Source organism: Triplophysa dalaica, chromosome 3 (genome assembly GCF_015846415.1).
Source record: "Triplophysa dalaica isolate WHDGS20190420 chromosome 3, ASM1584641v1, whole genome shotgun sequence".
In the NCBI taxonomy this organism is placed as follows: Eukaryota; Metazoa; Chordata; class Actinopteri; order Cypriniformes; family Nemacheilidae; genus Triplophysa; species Triplophysa dalaica.
Window position 1 is genome coordinate 3,267,835 of NC_079544.1, and position 21,862 is coordinate 3,289,696.

Genomic DNA, 21,862 nt, shown 5'->3' on the forward strand with positions numbered 1-21,862 from the left:
GCAGTTATCTAATCCATCGGATTCCAGTAAGAGGAAATAGTATGATTATCATAGCATTTGAATCACTGTATTTATGCTATGGGGGGTGGAATATGTTTGACAATTATTAAAAAAATATTATGGGGGGAAATACGTTGTTGTAACGCGCGTTACTGAGATTGTAACGAGTAAAATATTACCCAAATTGTATTAGTAATGCGTTATATTACTGCGTTACAGCAAAACTAATAGATTTCTGCAATATACTTTTGTAATGCGTTACTCACAACACTGAGTATGGGGAGGAGTGAAAACAGCGGAGGAAACACGGACATTTCCCAAATCGTGCTGTCGAGTCGACTGGAAACATCAGCATTGAAATAAATCGCGTTCGACTTTTTCTTGGGGCAACTGAGTTTAAAAGTGATAAATGTTTTAAAATATTAGACAAACTCTCAACCACGTCAAGTCTGCAAGAAAGAGTTTAGATCTTTTTTGACATAATGCACAAACTAGAACCTCTCATTTAAAGTTTCCAGTTTGTCCCAAAAATCTAAGAAATTCATTTAAAATGTGTATGTGCATATGTATCCTTTATATATTGTGTAAATTCTGTAACTAATTTCCAGAAAACACAGATCATATTCCTTTCATTCCTGGACAAGGTGCAATAGGTGTGGTTAATAACATGTGGTTTATATCAAATGAAATATGGAAACTGTGAAAAAGTAGATAAAAGTTTATTTATTTATTTAAAAATTATTTGGGAAAATGCTGTCAAAAGCAAATAATAAAGAGCTGGAATTTGTTAGACTTATTCGATAATATAAATGATATTTCTTGTTTTCAATTTATTTATATGGACGGTTTGTATTTACTTTTATTATTTATTCGTGTCATAGCCCCTCTTAGAATTGATGTTTTTGAATGTAAACTGTATACCATCTTGTTTTGTAATGATTTTGTTATACTTTAATAAAAACGTGCGTTTTAATGAAATCAATGCAATTGAATTGGCACAGCCTTTAAATGAAGGTGGTTATGAGGACAATATATTTCACATAGTCACATGTGTTTTTTCCACATATACTGTTAATCACAAAAATTACAATCTACTTCAACTGATGGACTTATTAATGGAACACTTAAGAAAAATATCAGCTGACATTCTCGCCCAATGAGCATTTAAAGGTGGGGTGTTCGATTTCTCTTAGCCGTTGTTGTTCATATCACCAAAACAAACACCCCCTCCCCCCATCTTCTGCTTTCGTCAGCGCTCGGCTTGTCTAATGTTTGTCCTGTGAACTGTGCACATCACTGTTGATTGGCTACAAGGTTGTTTTGTACTAGGCCCGATTTTGTCTAAACAAGCGTAATGCAGTAATCGGACACCCCCCTTTAAACTGTGCCGTCAGAAGTTGCTTCCCATCGTGCTTTTCATCAACGCAGTCAGGAGTAAGCAACTGTGCTCGCCTGCGGATTTCGGTCAGGCCGCCTCGGCGTCGCGAGAATTTTTTGGCACAGGTCAGCATAACATCAGAAATCGCCCCGACATGAATAACTTGAATCGGGAAAAATTGATTTTCAAAGACACTCCTCGTCGCAAATTATTTTTCACATCAATTGCGTGAAAATAAAACAAACTATTCCCGTCGGTTATAAAGAGCGAGGGACGCGATCCTTCGCGCTTGGTGTGAACATAGCAGTATACAATTTTTAGGGAATCCTGTAAGGAATGTTCTTTCTGTGACATATTAATTTTACATCGGTTAAAATCACGATGTTTTATGCGTTGTTCAAGTGTGATTTTGACACATTCCTCGTAGAAGACTTAGAAAAAGCTGTTTTGCTCCCAAGCCTGGGTGAGCTTTAACTTTATAGCTAACAAGGCAGATAAGAATGACAGTCTTTGTCACAGTTTGTGAATCTCTGTGCTGTGATTTGTGACACTTGTTACGCTATTCTCTTAATTTGAGACATGCATATTAATGGACAGAAATGTATCATACATGTATTCATTTCTTGAAAGAAATACAGTAGAACGTGAGTAAATTATTATCTTTTGATAAACTGACCGCATGAACGAGCATTACAGTAAATCAGCTTTGTCTCCCTCTCCCTGTGAAAGTCAGTACTACACCAAACACATATGTTGTATGTGTAGAAACCACAAGAGATAAACATTATCATCATTATTCATTTAATCTATTGCAGAGTTTCATATAAGACTTTGTAAAGATGTTCATGAATGTTTTTGCAAACAGCAGTGTATTGTATCCCCAGGTAGTGGTCGTAGATTGCCATCCCAAGACATGTGGTTCAATAGTTTGAGCATGTCACTAGCAATGCCAAGGTCATAAGTTCGATCCCAGCGGATGGTACATATTCAGAAACAAAAAATGTATAATGCAATGCAAGTCGCTTTGGATAAAAGCGTCTGCCAAATGTAAATATGCTGTGAAAATGCTGATATATGTGTTACAGAGCTACGGTTGTGCCCGTTTAAAGACAATCACTCAGAACGCAGTTTTTAAGAAAATTGATTCGCTCTGGTCTTCATGAAAAGAAATTACTGAATGAATACCAAATCCATTTTGCAGTCCTCTTTCAGTTAAGTTACCAAATAAGGTTGTTCTTTCACTACAGCTCCTGAAGACGTAGAAGTGTTAGTAGCCCCTCTTCTTGCTTACTTAATCCTCTTCATCCCACGTGAGACATAAGGCCTTACATGAGACATAGTAGCCCTCTCTGGACTATATGAAGTCTCACTTCCACGGTAACTGTTACCTGCCTTGAATAAATATTCCAGCACTTCTTCATACGTGATGCATGCTCGTGTTGTAACCTTTAATGTTGTGTAATGATTTCAGGTTTTGATTTGCTCACAGAATTGTGTCATTGACATGAGTTACTGAAAGCTACTTGTGATTTTGAAAGACGTAGATAAGTGCAGTTAAATAAGGCCACAAGTACACAGATATTCTGATAAGTGCCTCCAATTGAGCGTATGACTAATGGCTTAGTTTCTTTCTCAGAAACTTCGGTTGTGGTATAAGTTTGCTCAGCATGTTGACACAGTAAAAGGGCTTCATATTTCTCCGTTCCTCTGGAAAACTTGGATTATCAACTCTGTTGCGCAACATCTTAATAGCCAAATCAAATTTTTAAACCGTAGGCCTGATACCCACGGGACACCGCTTAGTTTAAGCCAAGACTATGCCTTAGTTGAATGAAGATATTTATGTCGCTTTTATAAAAATACCTTAGAAGAATATATTACTGCATCTCGAGATAAGACTACAGCATTGATATATATTTAATGCATTTTCTGCATGGGCAAGTTCTATTCAGTTAAGACAGGTCACATTCATTTTAGTCTGGTACTAGCCTCTTGTTATTTCAAACCTGTATAACTTCCTTTCTTCCGCAGAACACAAAATAAGATATTTTTATGAATGTTGTTAACTGGCCCCCATTTACTTGCATTGGTTTTGTGTCCATACAATATAAGCGAATGGGATCCAGCGTTGTTTGGTTATCAACTTTCTTCAAAATATCTTCTTTTGTGTTGTGCGGAAGAAAGAAAGTCATAAAGGTTTGAAATGACAAGAGGGTTGATGATAACGTTTTTATCTTTGGGTGAACTATCACGTTAAGGCCATAAACACAACACTGACTTAAATAAACTAAATTAAAAAGTGACACACGCCGATTTCGAATCCAACTATCTTTGTCACACTTGAAACTAATAGGCGAGAAAACCGTTTATAAACAGTTAAAAATGAATTTAAAACACTTCAAGCAAGGTTTTTTTATATTCAGGCACCTTTCTTTCCAGTTTTATTGATTAAAGTCCAGTTTGGTTTCTTAAAAGTCAGTGACTCAAATATTTCTATCATTGGTCAAAGTGCTAAAATAACTTATAGGACGAATACAAAACATATGTGTGAAAGGACCATTTGAGCAATTCGAGAACTTGCGGTGATTGTGCCGTCTGGCTCAGATGCAGCAAACATTAATAATTTAGTGATTTTAGTGACTTGAACAAAATACCCGACCAAAATAAAGAAGCAAATGTAAACAGAGGGCTCCTGATAAAAGTGATTCTCCCGTTCCCTCCCTCAAATCATTTGTTCTTTTCAGCGTTCAGCATCGTAAATCCTGTAGGGAAAAAAGAAACATTGTGTTAAACTGTGAACTGCTGCCAATTTCCACATATTGTTTAGCTTACATCACAGCAAAATCAAATGAAACATTCAAGTGTTACGCATGAGACACAGACACTGAAATACTGATGCTGGTGGTGATCTGACAGGAAATACTTTACCCTCTTTTGCCACAGCTTCCGCTGCACTTTTGGCTTTGCCACTCAAGTCACTCACAACATTGTCAAACACTCGTTCATGTTTGAGGAAGAAAGGTCGCACCAGGCGTGTGTATATGATCTGAGAGCCATTCCATGAAACTGGAACCATACACCACAACAGGAACACACACTGGAATTAAGAGAAATAAAGATGCAGAATATATCAGATTGCAACTTCCTTTTATCTTTAGTTTCCGTCAAAAACATGTTCAACACGCACATGCCACTTTCTCTAGCCTTGCCCCTGCAGATTTACTGACTTTTAACAATTGTTTTCGTAAATAAAACATTTGGTAACTGGAAAACGTACAGTACTCTCTGGTCTCTTGATAGAACGGTCACCACCAGCTAGCATCTGACAACTCTTTCAAACTTTATTAAAAACGTGTTCCCGGGTAAGTAATTACTCCGTGAATGAAGTCACATCCCGCTTTAGAGATTTGTGTCTATGTTGAATTATATGTGAGATTTGTATGCGTGATGACGCTTAACGTCCCCGCCAAAGGAAGTAGACGCTTTTGGCAACTTGTTAGCATTTGCCGTTTTAAACACATGATGAAGTTTTAAAAATCAAGAGCGGGTTATAACTGGTGTTTTATGTGTCATAGAAGTATACGTGAATTTATTTGAGGTTGTGATAGTAGACATCTTATTTTGGGCATTTAACCCAAAAAACATCAAAAAAAAAACAAGAGCTAACCAAAGAACCGGAAGAGCTAAAATGCTAACTCGCTTCCGGGTTTGGCTAACAAAAATCTGACAGTGGGCTTTAATAATGCTTCGGCTTTGACACAAAACTCACTTTTAATGCTTTTAAAATAAATCCAGGCATTCTTTATCCAATATTACATCTAGCCTTCTTAAGCCAACGATTGTGAGACATTGTATGGTCTTCAAGTTTGTTGCTCAGTCAACCACAGACAAATGTATTATACAATACATCTCGAAAGCCATAAAAATTGTGTAAAAATATTTCACACATTTACTTAATCCCAATTACAACCAACATCAACAGCGTATGGTTAATATTAGTCATTTATCTTTTTTTAATCACATTTATGATATGGTGTTACTATGATGAGTAAAAAACATGTTTATCCTAAAAAAGTATAAATCTCTGAGGTTTAAAAACAACAATTCAACGTTTTATTAAATATTGAAAACAAGCCCGATAGTCAAACACCAGAAAAGGCTTAAAATCTTTAAACATAATAATGGCAAAAAAGCATTAATGTATGTCCTTTTTAAAGATATCTCAATTGGTTTTAAATTGTCTAAAACAGACACATTAATGAGGCTGTTGGTCAGGTTGATGGTCGGTCAGGCATGCTCTATACAGGGATGTAATTTCCAGTTGGGACAGGGGGGACATGTCCCCCTAACTTTTCAAAATCCCCTTATCGTCCCCCTCACTTTCAAATGAGTTTGTAACTATTTTGTATTCGCACGGCGTTATCGCCACGCCGTTAACCTTCTTTTGGCGTGATGCGTGCACACTAAAAATACATCCCTGAAAGATTGTTTTCATTGACGTTCTTTTGATTTCAATTTAATAGAATTTGTTTTTGTTTCGGTAGGTTATGTTAAGCTGTTTCCTTATTATGGACTTTTATGGGGAAGAAGCGCGTAACACGTGATTTAATACTTTTTACGTTTAAATAGTACTCCTTCTTTTAACAGCCGTTATTGTTTATGACAAGGCTTGACAGAAACGTGCGCTTCCCTGGTCCTTGTTTAGGTACGTTAAACCTCATTTTAGAAAGTCATCCGGCTCTTCTACTTCGGACCGCAGATTTAGGTGAACAAGCCACGTTTTCCTCTGTTTCTCAGTCAATACTCGTATTTTCCCCCTTTCGTGCACATCTACTTTTGCTACCTTTGAGTTTCATGGTTTAATCAATTTGAACGATCAGAAACAACACATTTGTGATAGAATTCAAATCAAATCAAATCAATAGAATTCAATCCCCCCACTTCTCAAACCCAAGTTACACCCTTGGCTAAATATACTCAATGAAAAACCTGTCAGCAATGACCTACATACCAGTACAATTTAAAGCCCCTTTACAGTCAGCTAATATACAAACCAATCTCTAAAAAAACCTGGAGTAAGACTTTGGATAAATTCCCATCAACTCACTTTTCCTGCATAGTAGAAAGGACACCAAAATAGGAAGATATCAGAGAAAAATTCGGCCACACTGAAGACTCCATAAACCACCCAATAGGTCAACCATTTAGTGTCATCCTCCTTATTGTTGCTCTCTATGGCTTTGATGCTGCATCACAAACAGAATATCACATAAAAATGCATTGCATTCATACAGCACGAATCCTCATTCAATAGACATTTGGTGTGTACTTACGAGGCATATGCTGGATACACGAAACCAATCAAGTTGCAGAGGAGAGAGGCACCATATCCGAAAACCAGATAGAGCGCTAGAACCGACACGACACCTGCAGAACAAACACTGACAGGTGATCCACTTCAAATGGAGGATTTAATGCACTGTACACAGAGGGATGTGATGTTGACACCAAACAGGACAGAATGAAAACTAACAAAGCCTGCTGAAACACTAGAAAGGTCTGACAATACTGCACAGGTGAATGTTATTATATACGAAGAATTTACATTTGTACAGAAAGGTGTTTGCTATGTTACCCAAGCGTGTGAAATTCCTCATGACAGTTCATGTGTACACGTTTGCATGTGTTGGTGGAGTGCAAATGTACTTTACATAGTTTGGTTAGTAATGTGATCATTCCTTTGGAACTGAACCTTGATCTTAGCTTGCTAACTGCTCTACAAGTTAAAATCAAATGCTTTTATTCAAAGCAGCTTACCAATGAAGTGCAGTTATGTCCTTATGAATACAATAAGTTCATATCTAATTTAAAGACGTTTTTTAACGTTGACAAACATTTCGTTTCACAAATTGTTCTCAAGTACAGTAGCAGATCCTCTGTGTTTGGTGTATCTAGTTATTAAGTAATTATTTACTGTAAGTTATGAAAAGTAAAGTGGATGTTAACGAATAAGATTATTTGTTAATAATAATCCAAATGATTTTTTTTATAATGCATTGAACATAGACCAATTGTTTATTCTAGAACAAATTAGTTCAAGATCCGCCATTCTATCTGTATCAACAACACCTATAAATGTTTATTAAAAGCTGCATTATGCTACAAATGAATTACCATAGTTTAATACCCTCAGGCGCTAAGAAAATGTTCTGTTGGACAAGCTTTCCTCAGGCTGTTGAGTATATTTTACTTGCTTTGGTCAGTTTCATACATCGATTAATTTAATGACAAAACAAAGTAAATATTACTTTTCATTTTCATTAAATGTACTTATGTATTAGAGCACAAATAACTACAAAGGAACCTCAAGTAACACAATGAATTAAACATGTTCCTGTAGCTCAGTGGTAAGAGCAAGGTTGTGGTTTGGATCACAGGGGATTGCACATGTTTAAGAACAAATGTATAGGATAAAGCAATCTAAGTCGCTTTGGATAAAAGCGTCTGCCAAATGCCTAAATGTAAGTAAGGGATTACTCTCATTTTTTCTGTAACTTAATCACAGTTACTTCTGATGTTATTAAACTAAATATTTTGTGTAAACTGTGTTCGTGCAATAGTGGAATTGACATCAAAATTCTAACTTTAAAATCTGTGCTTTATAGTACATTTGTCATACTTTGGTCAGTTAGTAATACTACTTTATGTAGTTTTATATAATTATGAAAAAAGACATTTTATGTTTTTCCTTGAATCACTTAACTAATCAAGGTTGATGTAGGATATAGAAAGTAATTTGTAATTAGTAATTAAATACTTTTTGGAGTGGGTAATTTGTACACTATGTATTTAGTAACTAGTTACTTTTTCAGAGTAACTTGCCCAACACTGCAGATCCTACACATACGTTCATGTGCCTTGGCAATACAGCAACTCTACTTGTGATAAACAACATATTTATGGATATCTGTGAGATGAGTGAGTTGGATGTGCAGTCTAGTTAGTATACACAGTTTAGCCACTGAAAAAACATCAGAGACACTTGAGGACATACATGTTTAAAAATAACCCTTGGGAGTCACCAGCTGCCGGTAGAAATAGAAATGAGCTCCTGATAGATCTTACAAGAAATACTAGCCACACAACACACACTAGAGACACTTCAGGTAACCGGTCATGTAACTTGGCAAAACCTACCTGACAGCAGGACTGGGACTTTTTCAAGGAATTTTACATTGTTATCAAGATATTTGTGCTCAATCATGAATATTCTTAAATATTGTTTAATTACGATTAATGTCTCACAAAACGTACACTCCAAAATATTTACAACCAAAATATGGTTGGGTCAAATATGGACAAAGAGTTAAATTAGCCAAAATTTTTCATTCCAAGTTATCAAAGCGGAAAGCAAAACACGTGTGGAAAGAGACATGAGATATGGGGATGCTTAGGTCACAGACAACAGATATTAAACAATATACCCCCATTTGCAAATGATAAAGGGACAAAGAGTGGTGAAAGCACAACCATCTCTTTCATCCCCCGAAGCGTTATCTACATGTGCAAAAATGAATAAAGTGTCCCCTATTCTGCTGCGTTTCGCAAACAAGTTGTTTTCAAATCATTTAGAAATTATTCTGCAACAAATACACAAATGTTGAGATGGAGTTTGCCTACTGTCAATATGCAAAAAGATGTTAAGATATCATTTTTTTTGGCATATTGCCTAACACACCATGACAGCACACCCATCATTTGTTTGAGGTCTGTGAAGCTCGGAGATAAACAGATGTAAATGAAACAGGGAGGGAAATGAGTGAGTGATAGACCTGCGTGTGAGCAGACTCTGTTCTTGTCACCTAAAGCACACACAGCAGTTACACAGTTCATCTTATCAGTAAAAGCCCTTTGCACTCATTTGCGAAGTTAACCAGTCTATGATCCGGTCACAATGACTTCAGATAACAATACATTTCTTTGGTAAAGAAAAACGATACTTTGTAATGAACAACAGAAGACATTGAAACGCACGCGTTGCTCCAAATCGTTACGGGTTAAATGACACCACAGCGCGCGACGTTTATGGTACACTTGGCGATCTCCAAATGCGCTTCTGGATAATTAAGGAAAGCGTGTTGTCAAACGCAAAGTTAAAACAATGCACGTACCTGAGGCGATGTACTGTTTCTGAACTCCGCTCTTTTCCTCTAACAGCTTTAGGAAATCGGTCACGACGTTCTTCTGGTTTAAAAACGCGCCGTAGCGCTCCGTGAGAGTGTTTAACATCGCGTCGCCTACTTTCTTGTTTAGTGAAAATACTGCAAACAAAAACTAGGACCAGGGCTGTAAACTTCCTTTTAGGCTAAAGCCACACATAGGAAAGTCTTCGTGTGAACTTTCTCTCTCTCTCTCTCTCTCTCTCTCTCACACACACACACACACACGCGCGCAGACACACACGCGCACGGCAGACGCACTCAATACAGGCGGAGACGGAGTTGCGCACAAACTCGTGACGACCAATGACGAGTAACAGGTGATTGTCATTCAGTGAAACCATTAACGTGCTTTATCCTGACCTGGGAACACCGAATTCATGTTTCAAGGAATGGAGCAAGGCATTGTTTTGTGTTTAAAAAAACACATTAAAAAAAGTACAAAAATGGTTAAAAACGGTGTAGTTCATTATTTGACATCATCTTATATTAGATTTTCTTTTTTTGAAAACCACACATTTATGAAAACATGAAAACACATTTAAAATAACTGTGACCTGTCTTAGTTCATTCTTTAACATAATTTTATATTCGATTCTTTTTATTAATTCGTCATTGAGACTCTTTCTATCTCTATATTGTTTTATTGAAGCATAACGCAGGTGGTTTATATTAAAAATGTTTTGCGGCTGAATGCTTGTAGCTCACTGCAGAACGCAAAATCTAGGGGGCAGGGTTGGATCCAGATCCAGTCTCCTCCTATCGCATCGGGATTGGTCGACACTGGATCCAGTCTCCTCCCACTGCGCCTTGATGGATCGATTGGTGGACACGTCATACCCGTGTTGTTACTCTACCATTTCCAAAATTAAGTTATTAATTTGACAGAAATTACTAACTTTATTTATTAACGTGTTTTAATAACATATTTTTTACATTTTAGGTTGTGGGTAAGGGTACTTTGAATAACGTATTTTATTATAATAAGATTTATGATGGTTAACATCTTTGTGATCATTACTTACAGGCAGTGTTGGGTATAACTAGTTACTAAGTAATTACTTACTGTAATTAATTACTTTCCCCTTTTAAAAGTAAAGTAAGGGATTACTTTTATTTTTCTGTGATTTAATTACAGTTATTTCGGATGTACATGAACTAAATACTGTGTAATGTATACTATAGTGGAATTGACTTTAAAATTCAAAGGGTAACTTTAATATGATTTTTTTAGGCATTTGGCAGACGCTTTTATCCAAAGCTACTTACATTGCTTTATCCTATACATTTTACATAGGTATTTGCAATCCCCTGGGATCGAACCCACAACCTTTGTTAACGCAATGCTCTTACGCCTGTAGCTCAGTGGTAAGTTAATGAATGCATTAATGTGTCTTTCTCAAGTTCTCACGTTTGCAATACTTTAGTCAATTAATAAGAGTACTTTATGTAGTTTTATATTGTTTATTTTAATGAATTAGGAGTCGTTTTGTGTCTATCTTTGCATCACTTAACTAATTAAGGTTGATGGGATATAGAAAGTAATCAGTAATGAGTAATTAAATACTTTTCGGAGAGAGTCATTTGTACATTAATCGAATAACACTATTGAAAATGTTATAAGTAACTAATTCATTACTTTTTCAGAGTAACTCACCCAAAACTGCTTACAGGTGAACACTAAATTATGATTACAATAATAAGAGCAAACACGTTGACGACAACTGTTTGCAATTTAATTTATGTCGTGTTCTGCAGTGAGGACCGTCTCGTGATGGCACAAATAAAGCCGAGGCTGGTCAGAAGTTCAGACACATCTGTCATGTTTTAAACGGGCCAGTGGAGGGCGCTGTTCCTCTATCTCGCTGCTTTCTTTTGTACCAGAGAGTCTATCAGATGATTTATAACAACTGACTGCACTGCTCTTATTAACAAAACCTCTGTGCGAATTTACAGCTGTTGCAGACCTGTTAGGATTTAATAGATGTTATTATCTGCTCTTGCAAGTGGGGATCATCTATGCATCGCAAATATGGGTTTAATACATTGCTCACATTAAGGTCACAAAATAGACAAAAATGTTCATGTCCACAAACGCTCATAAAATATGATATATATTTTATTTATTTTACTCATTTTTATTTTTTTTACTCATTCTGATCCTTTCCAGGTCATAACGACCAAACATTCGTTCTTATGAGAGGTTGAACCCTTTAAATCAGTAAGAATTTTGAAATCATTTTTGTTTGAAGTATCCCTTTAATATACACCAAAACTTTCAACAGTGTTACTTCCCAGGACAGTAAAGCTCTTAAAAACGTAATCTTGCCAGATTTGAATTAAACCAAATTGTTGGGTAACAATGGATAACAATGTCATGTTGTGCCGGCAGAGGAGGATGCGCTAATTGTGCAGAAGACTTAATCCTCTTTTCACAGAACTCTGAAGGATTGCCAACCTCATCTCTTAACCTTACCTCTGCGATTAGCAATGCCATTACTTTATCATTGAGAAATTGTGCAAGTGCCTTATTATAATAAATCCTGGTCAAATAATGAATCAGTGACCATTGAGTCTTGTGCTTTCTATCTCACTCATTGTAGGGAAATGGCGTCAAAGGAGTCGCCGGAGTGATTCAGGTGGCTGATAAAGCCAGTCAATATCCGTCCTCAGTAAACGGTTTAGTGTTTGATAGCACCTGAGACTCCGCTGTCGTCACCAGTCATGATCACAGTCACATTTGGAGAAACTCCAGACACTCAAGGCCACTCCGATTTCACATGGTGCACCGGCAGGTCAACTTCCAACTACACAGTCAGATGTTTAGTACTCAGATCAAGAGCTCCAGAAGGCTGCATGCCAACTTGGCTTAAACTTGTTTTTATGTTTTATGTGTATTGTGTGTCCCAGATTACAACGAACCCCAGTGTAAAAAAGTTACACTGTAAAAAAATCTGTAGAAATTATAGTATTACCGGCAGCAGTTTGCCAGTAATTTACTGTAGATTTACATTTATGTAATTTACTGGCAACACTTTGTTGAAAGATGAACATTAACAAGACTTTATCTTTACATAAAACTATGATATAACATCCTCATCCAAAGCATTCTGGGGACCAAAAATCGAAAAAAACAGTAAATGGTTGATGAGGGTTTCTGGTTCCCAGAATGCTTTGCATGAGGCTGTTATTTTATGATTTTTTCCAGTATAGACTTGTTATTGTTCATTTATCTTTGAACAAACTGTTGCAAATAAATCTACAGTAAGTTACTGGCAACTAGCTGCAAAACTACAGCCAAAAAATATAACAGTGTCGATTTTTCATCAACATTAAATCACGTTGCTGCATAATGCAACAGGTCATTAGAATTGGATTGTATTAGTTTAGTTTTATCTTTCAGAATCGAGACCTGCACCTGCATTCCCTCGAGTGTTTGCAATGCTCTCTAGTAATCAAGTCAATACCGTCTGTTCGCGCCGCTGTTGGAAATGACTGTGGAGCGTAAAGGCCGAAATCCCATTAAGACATGACGTTCAGACTAATAAAGCCATCGGCCCTCGTCTCTGAATAGCCTGAACCCTGTGTGTTCTGGGTAAAAGCAGTGCAGCCTAAAGAGCGATGAATAGAGAACATCCGTTTTCCACGTGCTTTAACAGTGCTGTGGGAAAGCACGACTTCTGTGCATTTTCATGTGTTAATATGACAATATTTGAATGCATTTGAAATCATTTAATGGTTTCTAAAATACTGTAAAATAATTAATAAATAATTCTTATTATTAAAAAAACTGCATGAAAAAAAAATAAGTATTAACCACAATGAAGAAACGTGTCCTTTTCAAACTTTTAGAAAAGCTAAATGTTTTTAAATGAACCCAAACCGGACCTTGGTCTCTCACACACCTTTCCATAGTGAAATGTCTCTTTGCAGGCTCTCATGTAGGTGCATTTAATACCTTTATTCCCGTTAATCCCCTCTGGCCGGGCTGTTATGAAGGCAGTGGTTGGGAGCTATACTTGATGGCTTAATCTGTTGTTAGAAAAGGGTAAGACAGAAAGTCTCTCCCACACACGTCACATAACATGGATGAGAATCAGAGGAGCTCAAGGACGGCATCTTCCCAATGCCATTCCCCACCTGCAAGCCCCTGGAGAAAGATGGTGGAATATTTCAAGAGGCTTATCAAGAACTCCATATCTCAGAAGGTTCGTGAATGGGTAAAGGACTACTGTAAAAGGAACGGTCTGCTCACTTTGTCCGTGTTAGCGGTGGTCTCGGGCTGTGTGGTGGGGTTCACGTTGAGAAGCTTGAACTTGTCAACACAGGTTTGTGCCTTTTAATCTGTTGGCGCCTTTTTGAGGCAAAAATACTACTATGTTTATAGTGGGCTGATGTTGTTTTAAATAATCGAGACTAATGTTTACTCACTAAAATACAAAGGGTTCATTCATCTCAAAGCAATTTCTGAAAAATACAGTCACTGCATAACAATGAAAGTGTAAAGACATCTTCATAATAGTAATGCATTATAATAGACATCTAAGACGTGCAAAAATATTAAATAGGTTCTTGAAAAAGTTCATCCACCTTTAATATAATAAAACCAAAGGGATGATTTGAAATGACTTTTTAAAGCACACAATTTTTTTTAATTGAGCGCTTCAAAAAAATATGGTAGGCTTATGTCTTGCCCCTCAGACTTCCATTTTAAGATTCTTATTTGCTTTTACAAAGTCAAAATTATTTGCAATCAATAGCAACTTTTTTTCTTTACAGATCAGAAGTGTGGGTTGCAGTAAAGTTAAAGAAATAATAATAACATGCCCATTCATGAAGGTTGCTCTCACTTTTTGCTCTTCAAGCCAAATGAAAAATGTCTTTGTATATTTTTATCAGCCCTAAGAATTTAGCATATAGACACCCAGATTAGATATCCAAGTCCAGAGTAACGCCAAGGCTTGCTTATTTAAGCACTGGAGGATGTGAGAATTTGATCTTTATAAAACCCCTTTACAAAAATAAGATACTGTATATGGGTAGCCTATACACTCACCTAAAGGATTATTAGGAACACCATACTAATACTGTGTTTGACCCCCTTTCGCCTTCAGAACTGCCTTAATTCTACGTGGCATTGATTCAACAAGGTGCTGAAAGCATTCTTTAGAAATGTTGGCCCATATTGATACGATAGCATCTTGCAGTTGATGGAGATTTGTGGGATGCACGAAGCTCCCGTTCCACCACATCCCAAAGATGCTATATTGGGTTGACATCTGTTGATTGTGGGAGCCATTTTAGTACAGTGAACTCATTGTCATGTTCAAGAAACCAATTTGAAATGAACCAAGCTTTGTGACATGGTGCATTATCATCAGAGGATGGGTACATGGTAGTCATAAAGGGATGGACATGGTCAGAAACAATGCTCAGGTAGGCCGTGACATTTAAACAATGCCCAATTGGCACTAGGGGGCCTAAAGTGAGCCAAGAAAACATCCCCCACACCATTACACCACCACCATAATTGCATTAACGAGAAATTGAACAGGTGTTCCTAATAATCCTTTAGGTGAGTGTATGTGAACTTATAAATGTTTGCAGTATGTTTATATATGTGGCCATACACTGCATATATTTCCAATTACTACTTTTCAGTTCAAAGTCTAGTATTCATAATTGAAGCACTGACATTATTCACAGAAATAGAAAGTTGTTTGCAGAAATGTACACTGTAATTATATGCAATTTATTGTTACATTTTGCAGGATTTTCATGTATTCTTAAAATGTGCTAGAAATGTCAATTACAGAATTTGCACAGAAATTTACAGACTGCATATGTTGGGAGTAAAATAACATTAAAAAAATGTAATTTTACTTTACAAAAAAATGTGTTTCTGGCACCTCAGCTGCTGGAATACTAGTTTCTTTACTGCTATTTTTTAACAGTGTACATCATAAGTTACAGACATAATAAAAAACAATAAATATTTCACAATTTATATCTGTTAAATTAAATACACGAACAATAAACTGTGTGTCATGTGTTATCTGTGTTTCTAGCTCTTAACAAGATCAGATAAGAAGAAAAATATTACTTGAAACATTACTGAAAGGGTTGAAAAGAGTGAAAGGGTTTATGTGCAAGCATGATGTTCAAATCATTGATCAGAAAGATCCTTGAAACTCTTTCTGCCTTTTCTCTCGCAGGCAAAGATCTACTTTTCTTTTCCTGGAGAACTTTTAATGAGAATGTTGAAAATGTTGATTCTCCCTCTCATCACATCCAGGTAAATAGGTCTAGAGACACGCTCATAACCGTGTCCGTGCTTTCAGCATCTCCATCCATTTTTGTTTGAGATGATCATATTTACTCAGGCATGTGACCTGTATTTGGGTTGAGGAATTCTGAAGCTGTTATGTTTATTTTTAAGCTGTTAATGTTTATTTTGTGTGAAGTATCTCTGATTATTTTATTGTTTAAAAAACACTAAGAACAAATAAAAAAAAGATAAACACATTTAAAAAGGTTAGAGGGCTAAACTCTAAGACTTTGACACTTTTACAGTTTAATGTCTGGCTTGTCTGCTATGGACACAAAGGCCAGTGGACGTCTGGGTCTTCTGACCATCACATATTACCTGTGGACGACCTTCGTCGCTGTGATTGTGGGCATTGTCCTTGTGCTGATCATTCATCCTGGTGCTGGAATTGAGAAAGAAGGCCATAAAGCTGCAGGAGGACCGGTGATGACATCAGCCGATGCCCTTCTTGATTTGATCAGGTAACCCTCCTGAAAATATCAACACTTGACTCTGCAAAAAAGCCTTCGGAAAGAATGCTGTGTGGTTTAAAGAGCCAAATTTTTTTTTTTTTGATTAGTAGGACCAATAGTTAATAGTCAAACTAATCGGGTTCCATTTGTAGTTTTAGCTGGAAATATATTGCTGTATTTATATATTTTTAACATTTTCTTACCCAAAGTAAACATATGTGTGCTTTACAAGCAATGCAACAGAAACCCGGTTTTGCTTTTGTTGCACTTATGATATAGACAAAATTGTGCATGTTAAAGACATACTTCACCCAAAAATGAAAATTCTGTCATATTTTACTCACCTTTGAGTTGTTCCTAATGCGTCCACATTTCTTTATTCTGATGAACACAGAGAAAGATATTTGGACGAATGCTTATAACCAAACAGATCTCATCCCCCATTGACTACCATAGTAGGGAAAAAAGGCACTGTTTTCTGTCCTACATTTTCCAAAATGTCTTATTTTGTGTTTCAAAATGATAAAGTAATTTTTCCTACTATGGGAGTCAATGGGGATTGAGATCTGTTTGGTCATACGCATTCTTCCAAATATCTTTCTCTGAGTTTATCAGAACAAAGAAATGTATACAGATTTGTAACTCGGAGGTGAGTAAATGATGACACAATTTTTATTTTTGGGTGAGGTGTCCATTTAAGATGGCAACCAAGTTCACAGACTTGCAATTTTATCCCAATAACCACAACTTAATAACGTCATGTGTTATCATTTGTATGCTATATTGATTAGGAATAGTTTATTATCATTTTCTGTAATGAGAAGAGTTATATTTGGAGGACAACACATTTTTTTAACAGCAAACAGTAATTATTTTGCCATTGAAACTATTCAGTTGAACAATCCAAGTTGAGTAAATTCTCTATAAAATGTAAACGATGCTCAAAGAAAAGTGTTCAACTTTACATAACAACTTTCCTAATGAGTCTTAAGCTGAAATCCCGACACTGGACAGATGGATTGGATTTAAATTTAGGCCTATTTAGAGAGTCATCTAAGAGGATGTGAACGGCAGTGCTTTACATGAGCTCTAGAACAGATTTAATGGGATTTTTCACAGTGAGCCACCTGTAGAATGAAGCTTCAATAGTGACAAAATAGTTTTCCCGCCAGCTTCTTCTCCTCAAGATCAGACTTGGTTTTGACACGTCTGAAAACAAACAAAACCACATTTTTGCATTTTGCTAACAAGTCTTAAGTAGACAGAATGGTTTTGAATCTGTGACTTTATGTTTAAGAGATTGTGTCTGTTTTCCAACAGGAACATGATCCCGTCCAATCTGATCGAGGCCACATTTCAGCAGGTTTGTATTAAACAAATCTGAAATCATTTGTGTTGTTAGATATTTCATTAAACCTTGTCCATATCTACTCTTGTGTTTCAGTATAAAACGGAGCTCGTGCCTAATTTTAAAAACAGTGAAAAATCATCACAGGCCAACTTTGTGTACATTATGCCAGACCATGAGAACCCAAAGATGGGTCACCCTGTGTTTCTGGAGCTGACTCCTCCACCTGAGATCCACTACAGGATCGTTCCAGGGAGAAGCAATGGGATGAACGTACTGGGAATCGTCATTTTCTCGGCCACTATGGGTGCGTAAACGTATTAGTTTAGACCAGCGGACTTTTAGTGTTGGTTTGGTGGAGATCTTGCTATTTGACCAGTTAAAAGTCAAATTTCCAACCTTTTGTTTTGTAGGTCTTTTGCTTGGTAGAATGGGATCGAGAGGTTTACCGCTTGTGAACGTGTGTCTGTGTGTCAACGAGTGTGTGATGAAGATCATCAATGCAGCTATGTGGTATGTAAAAGTAAACTAGGAAACTGATGCATTAAACCATCAAATACAGAGACAAAAACGTCTAAAATTACTCATAACATTGAGAAGTTGCTGAAGAAAATGATATTGAATTGATAGAGAATAATATTGGCATTCACATATGCCATTATGAACTATTAGAAGTTTCCATTATGCAACATAATATATTTTGCAATATATTAACAATCAATATATAAAAACATTTAATATAAAATATATAGAGTAAAATATTTTAATATATTACAATTTATTGAATAATACATAAGGAATTGCTGTTTTTAATCAATTTAAAATAGAAGTACTTGGTTCCAATATATTGCATTATGTTTTGTACATATATATTTTTATTTTGTAAGGATAAAATAGATTATTTTTGTTTACAGTTGAACTATTCAAAAATGTCTTGATTTACTGTGATCATAGTTTTATTACATTTTATTAGTGTTCTATTGGTTCCCATTCACCAGATAACATAAAGATAAAAAAAAAAACCTAACCCTTTCTCTCAACAGGTACTGGTCTAGCTTTAGTTGAAACCAGTAACTTTGTATTGGCACAGAATGTATTATGGCTCCTGTATGAAATATCGCTTCTTGCTCCTAAACTCTTTGTAAGTCGCTTTGGATAAAAGCGTCTGCTAAATGTCTAAATGTAAAATGTAAATAACATCTCACTAACATAACCCAACACATTAGTACACACAGAGTTTCCATTATAACCATTTAATCCATCATAATTTGTATGATGGTTTCTGTTTTTTTCTTTTAAAAGAGAAATCTGCCGGAGTTAAACCATGTTAGGTAAACTGTAAAGCTGATTTAGTCGGTCAGTAATGCATGAACCCACAATCCATCAGGCATCTCACTAAAAACATACACTGTAAAAAGTCTACATAAAAAAAAAACATTCTGGAAAATCAGAATTATACAGTAAAATAATTATGTAAGGATATATTTTTCTATAAAATCTTTTGGCTTTTTCTGTAATTTTATAGTTTTTGTCCATATTTAAAAGTTAAAATGTGAAAGAAGAAATCTTAAAAAAAAGAAAATTATCCGGCAGCTTGGGTGCCAAAAATAAACAGTAAAAAAAACGTTAAAAAACCCTCCCTGTAAAATTACAATTTCCCTCCGTTTTGTTTTTGTACATTTGCAGTCTTTTCTGTCATTTTAATTTTTTTTACAGTATTTTAAAAAAAACATTGAAATACTGTTAACATAGCAGAAAAATTAAGTTTTTCTTAAAGTTTACAGTACTTACACCATCTGTGCTTGGTAAATTACAGATGTAAAATGATGAAAAGTGACAAAATCCAAAGATTAAGACTCATTTATTTATTTTGTTCAGGTACTTTCCGTTTGGAATTGTGTTTCTGGTTGCTGGGAAGATTCTGGATATGCATGATCCGGCCGTGCTCGCTGAGAAGCTGGGCATGTACTTCATTACTGTTCTTGCCGGACTGTTCGTCCATGGTGTGATATTACTACCGATGTTCTTCTTCCTGATCACCCGGAAAAACCCATTTAGCTACATCCGTGGCCTCCTGCAGGCTCTGGTTATAGCTCTGGCAACTTCATCCAGGTAAAGAAATCATTTCTCCGAAAGATGTAAATACAACTTTAGCAAATGCGTCTACTGACTTATTATGACATAAATCTTTCGGCCTAAAAGGATCACAAAATCCTTAATTTGAGAGAACATCAAACATAATTCATGCATTTCAACATATGACCTCTTGCATCGTATGTGCAACTTTGTGATGCTTTTTGACTGCTTTGATTTTTGCATTAATACATATAGAGCGAGACAAAATTGTTATCATAACATTCCTTCTTTCTCCAGTTCAGCTACTCTGCCCATAACAATGAAGTGTTTGCTGGAAAACTGCCACGTGGATCGGAAAATAGCTCGATTCGTGCTTCCCGTCGGTGCAACTATCAATATGGATGGCACTGCGTTGTACGAGGCAGTGGCTGCCATCTTCATCGCACAGGTCAATGAGTACGAGCTCGATTTTGGACAACTCGTCACTATCAGGTGACGTATTTCCATTAAGGCAGATACACAACAACACATGAAGATTTATGCTTGGAAGGAGATGTACTGAAGTCCACTTACTGTCTTTCCTCAGCATCACCGCTACCGCGGCCAGCATAGGAGCAGCTGGAATCCCACAGGCTGGTCTTGTTACCATGGTTATCGTCTTAACCTCAGTGGGTTTGCCTCCGGATGACATCTCACTCATTGTGGCCATTGACTGGATCCTGTAAGCAAACCACCTTTACATGCAAGAGAAATATCCAACCGTTTGATAACAGTCTCATTTACGCAACTTTCTTTGATCAGAGACAGATTTCGGACAATGATCAACGTGCTCGGAGACGCTTTAGCGGCGGGGATCATGGCCCACGTGTGCAGGAAAGACTTTCAGAAAAACAACCCATCGTCAAACAACTCGGCAAGGGTAAGATGTCCTTCATGTCCACAAGGAACCGAGTGTAGTGTTAGAGATGTGTTGATATAATGTTTGATGGCTGTATCTTACAGAGGGATACTGTGATATCCTTTGGAAACCAAAGCATGCAGAGCTTTCCCACATCTGAGACGCCGCTGCTGGCCAACAGGGACTACATCTTAGAGGTCATCGGGGATCAGGTGATCGAGAGACCGTCGCCCTCTTTCAACCTCCGCCAAGTCTAACGTCGCGATACTGAGAAGGAACAGAAGCTGCCTTGAGTTCACAAAAAAACTTTCTTCTTTTTCTTGTTTTTGTTACACTCTTGTGCCATTCTGTCTTTTGACATCAGACATGATGGTTTGACTTCAACACTCGCCTTTGGTGGAGCTGAAAAACGGGCTGATGCTTAAATGTGGGCTTTTTCCTACTGATATCACAGGAATTTGTAACTATTTTGTGAGGTAGCTTATTCAAAGTGAATTACAGATTAGATTTAAAAAAGAATAAAGCCTCAACCATAAACCCCTTAAAATTCACTAGGGGTTCATATTTAAAGGTACAGATATGAGCACTTGAATTCATACGAATCAGGCACCCCGTGAATGTTATGAATTGCCACGAGACTGTATTGTTAAAGTTTTGTGAAAGTTAAAACCTCATGTTCAGATTGGTTTTTATACATGCGTGTACTAGAATTGCTTTAAAATGCAATAAATTAGCACAGTTAACTGCAATATAATATCCAAATGGATAAAAGTTTAAGTTCAACTAGTTTCCGTGTTGGAAATCCAGGTCTCAAACTGTGCATGACAAATCACCAGTTGCCTCGTGTGTGTCGATGACCAAAAACAAAAATATACGGTACTACTTAGATATCACATAGACGTTTTAGAACACACAAAGTTTTGATTCACTTCAATTAGTTTTTTGGACAAAATTCTGTACTTTATTTATATATTGTTTATTTTCTTAATAAAACTTTAAAATTATTTCACTTTGTGTCATTAGTCATTCTGTAAGATTCGTACTAAAAGACGCTGTAAGTGACTTACTTTTATACTCTTTAGCCTTGCATTGAAATATCCACGATCATAATAAAAAAACAGAATATATCATTAATATATATATATACAGTTTATATTATGGCT

The 21,862-nt window shown here is 36.3% G+C and overlaps 2 protein-coding genes across 2 annotated transcripts; one reads left to right on the forward strand and one right to left on the reverse strand.

The window, feature by feature from the left end:
- Nucleotides 1-2,168: 2,168 nt before the first annotated feature.
- zgc:101744 (Receptor expression-enhancing protein 6-like) lies at nt 2,169-9,817 on the reverse strand. The gene is made up of 5 exons (XM_056743978.1): nt 9,550-9,817; nt 6,712-6,805; nt 6,486-6,624; nt 4,307-4,475; nt 2,169-4,140 (listed from the first exon to the last, which is right to left on the reverse strand). Exons 1-5 carry the CDS (start codon nt 9,665-9,667, stop codon nt 4,106-4,108), a joined length of 555 nt encoding a protein of 184 aa, XP_056599956.1. The 5' UTR covers nt 9,668-9,817; the 3' UTR covers nt 2,169-4,105.
- A 3,940-nt stretch (nt 9,818-13,757) lies between these two features.
- Nucleotides 13,758-20,956, forward strand: slc1a8b (solute carrier family 1 member 8b). The gene is made up of 11 exons (XM_056743907.1): nt 13,758-13,925; nt 15,813-15,892; nt 16,171-16,386; nt 17,698-17,740; nt 17,822-18,032; nt 18,139-18,238; nt 19,604-19,837; nt 20,099-20,293; nt 20,388-20,522; nt 20,603-20,720; nt 20,804-20,956. The coding sequence occupies exons 1-11, from the start codon at nt 13,758-13,760 to the stop codon at nt 20,954-20,956; spliced, it is 1,653 nt and encodes a 550-aa protein (XP_056599885.1).
- Nucleotides 20,957-21,862: the final 906 nt, after the last annotated feature.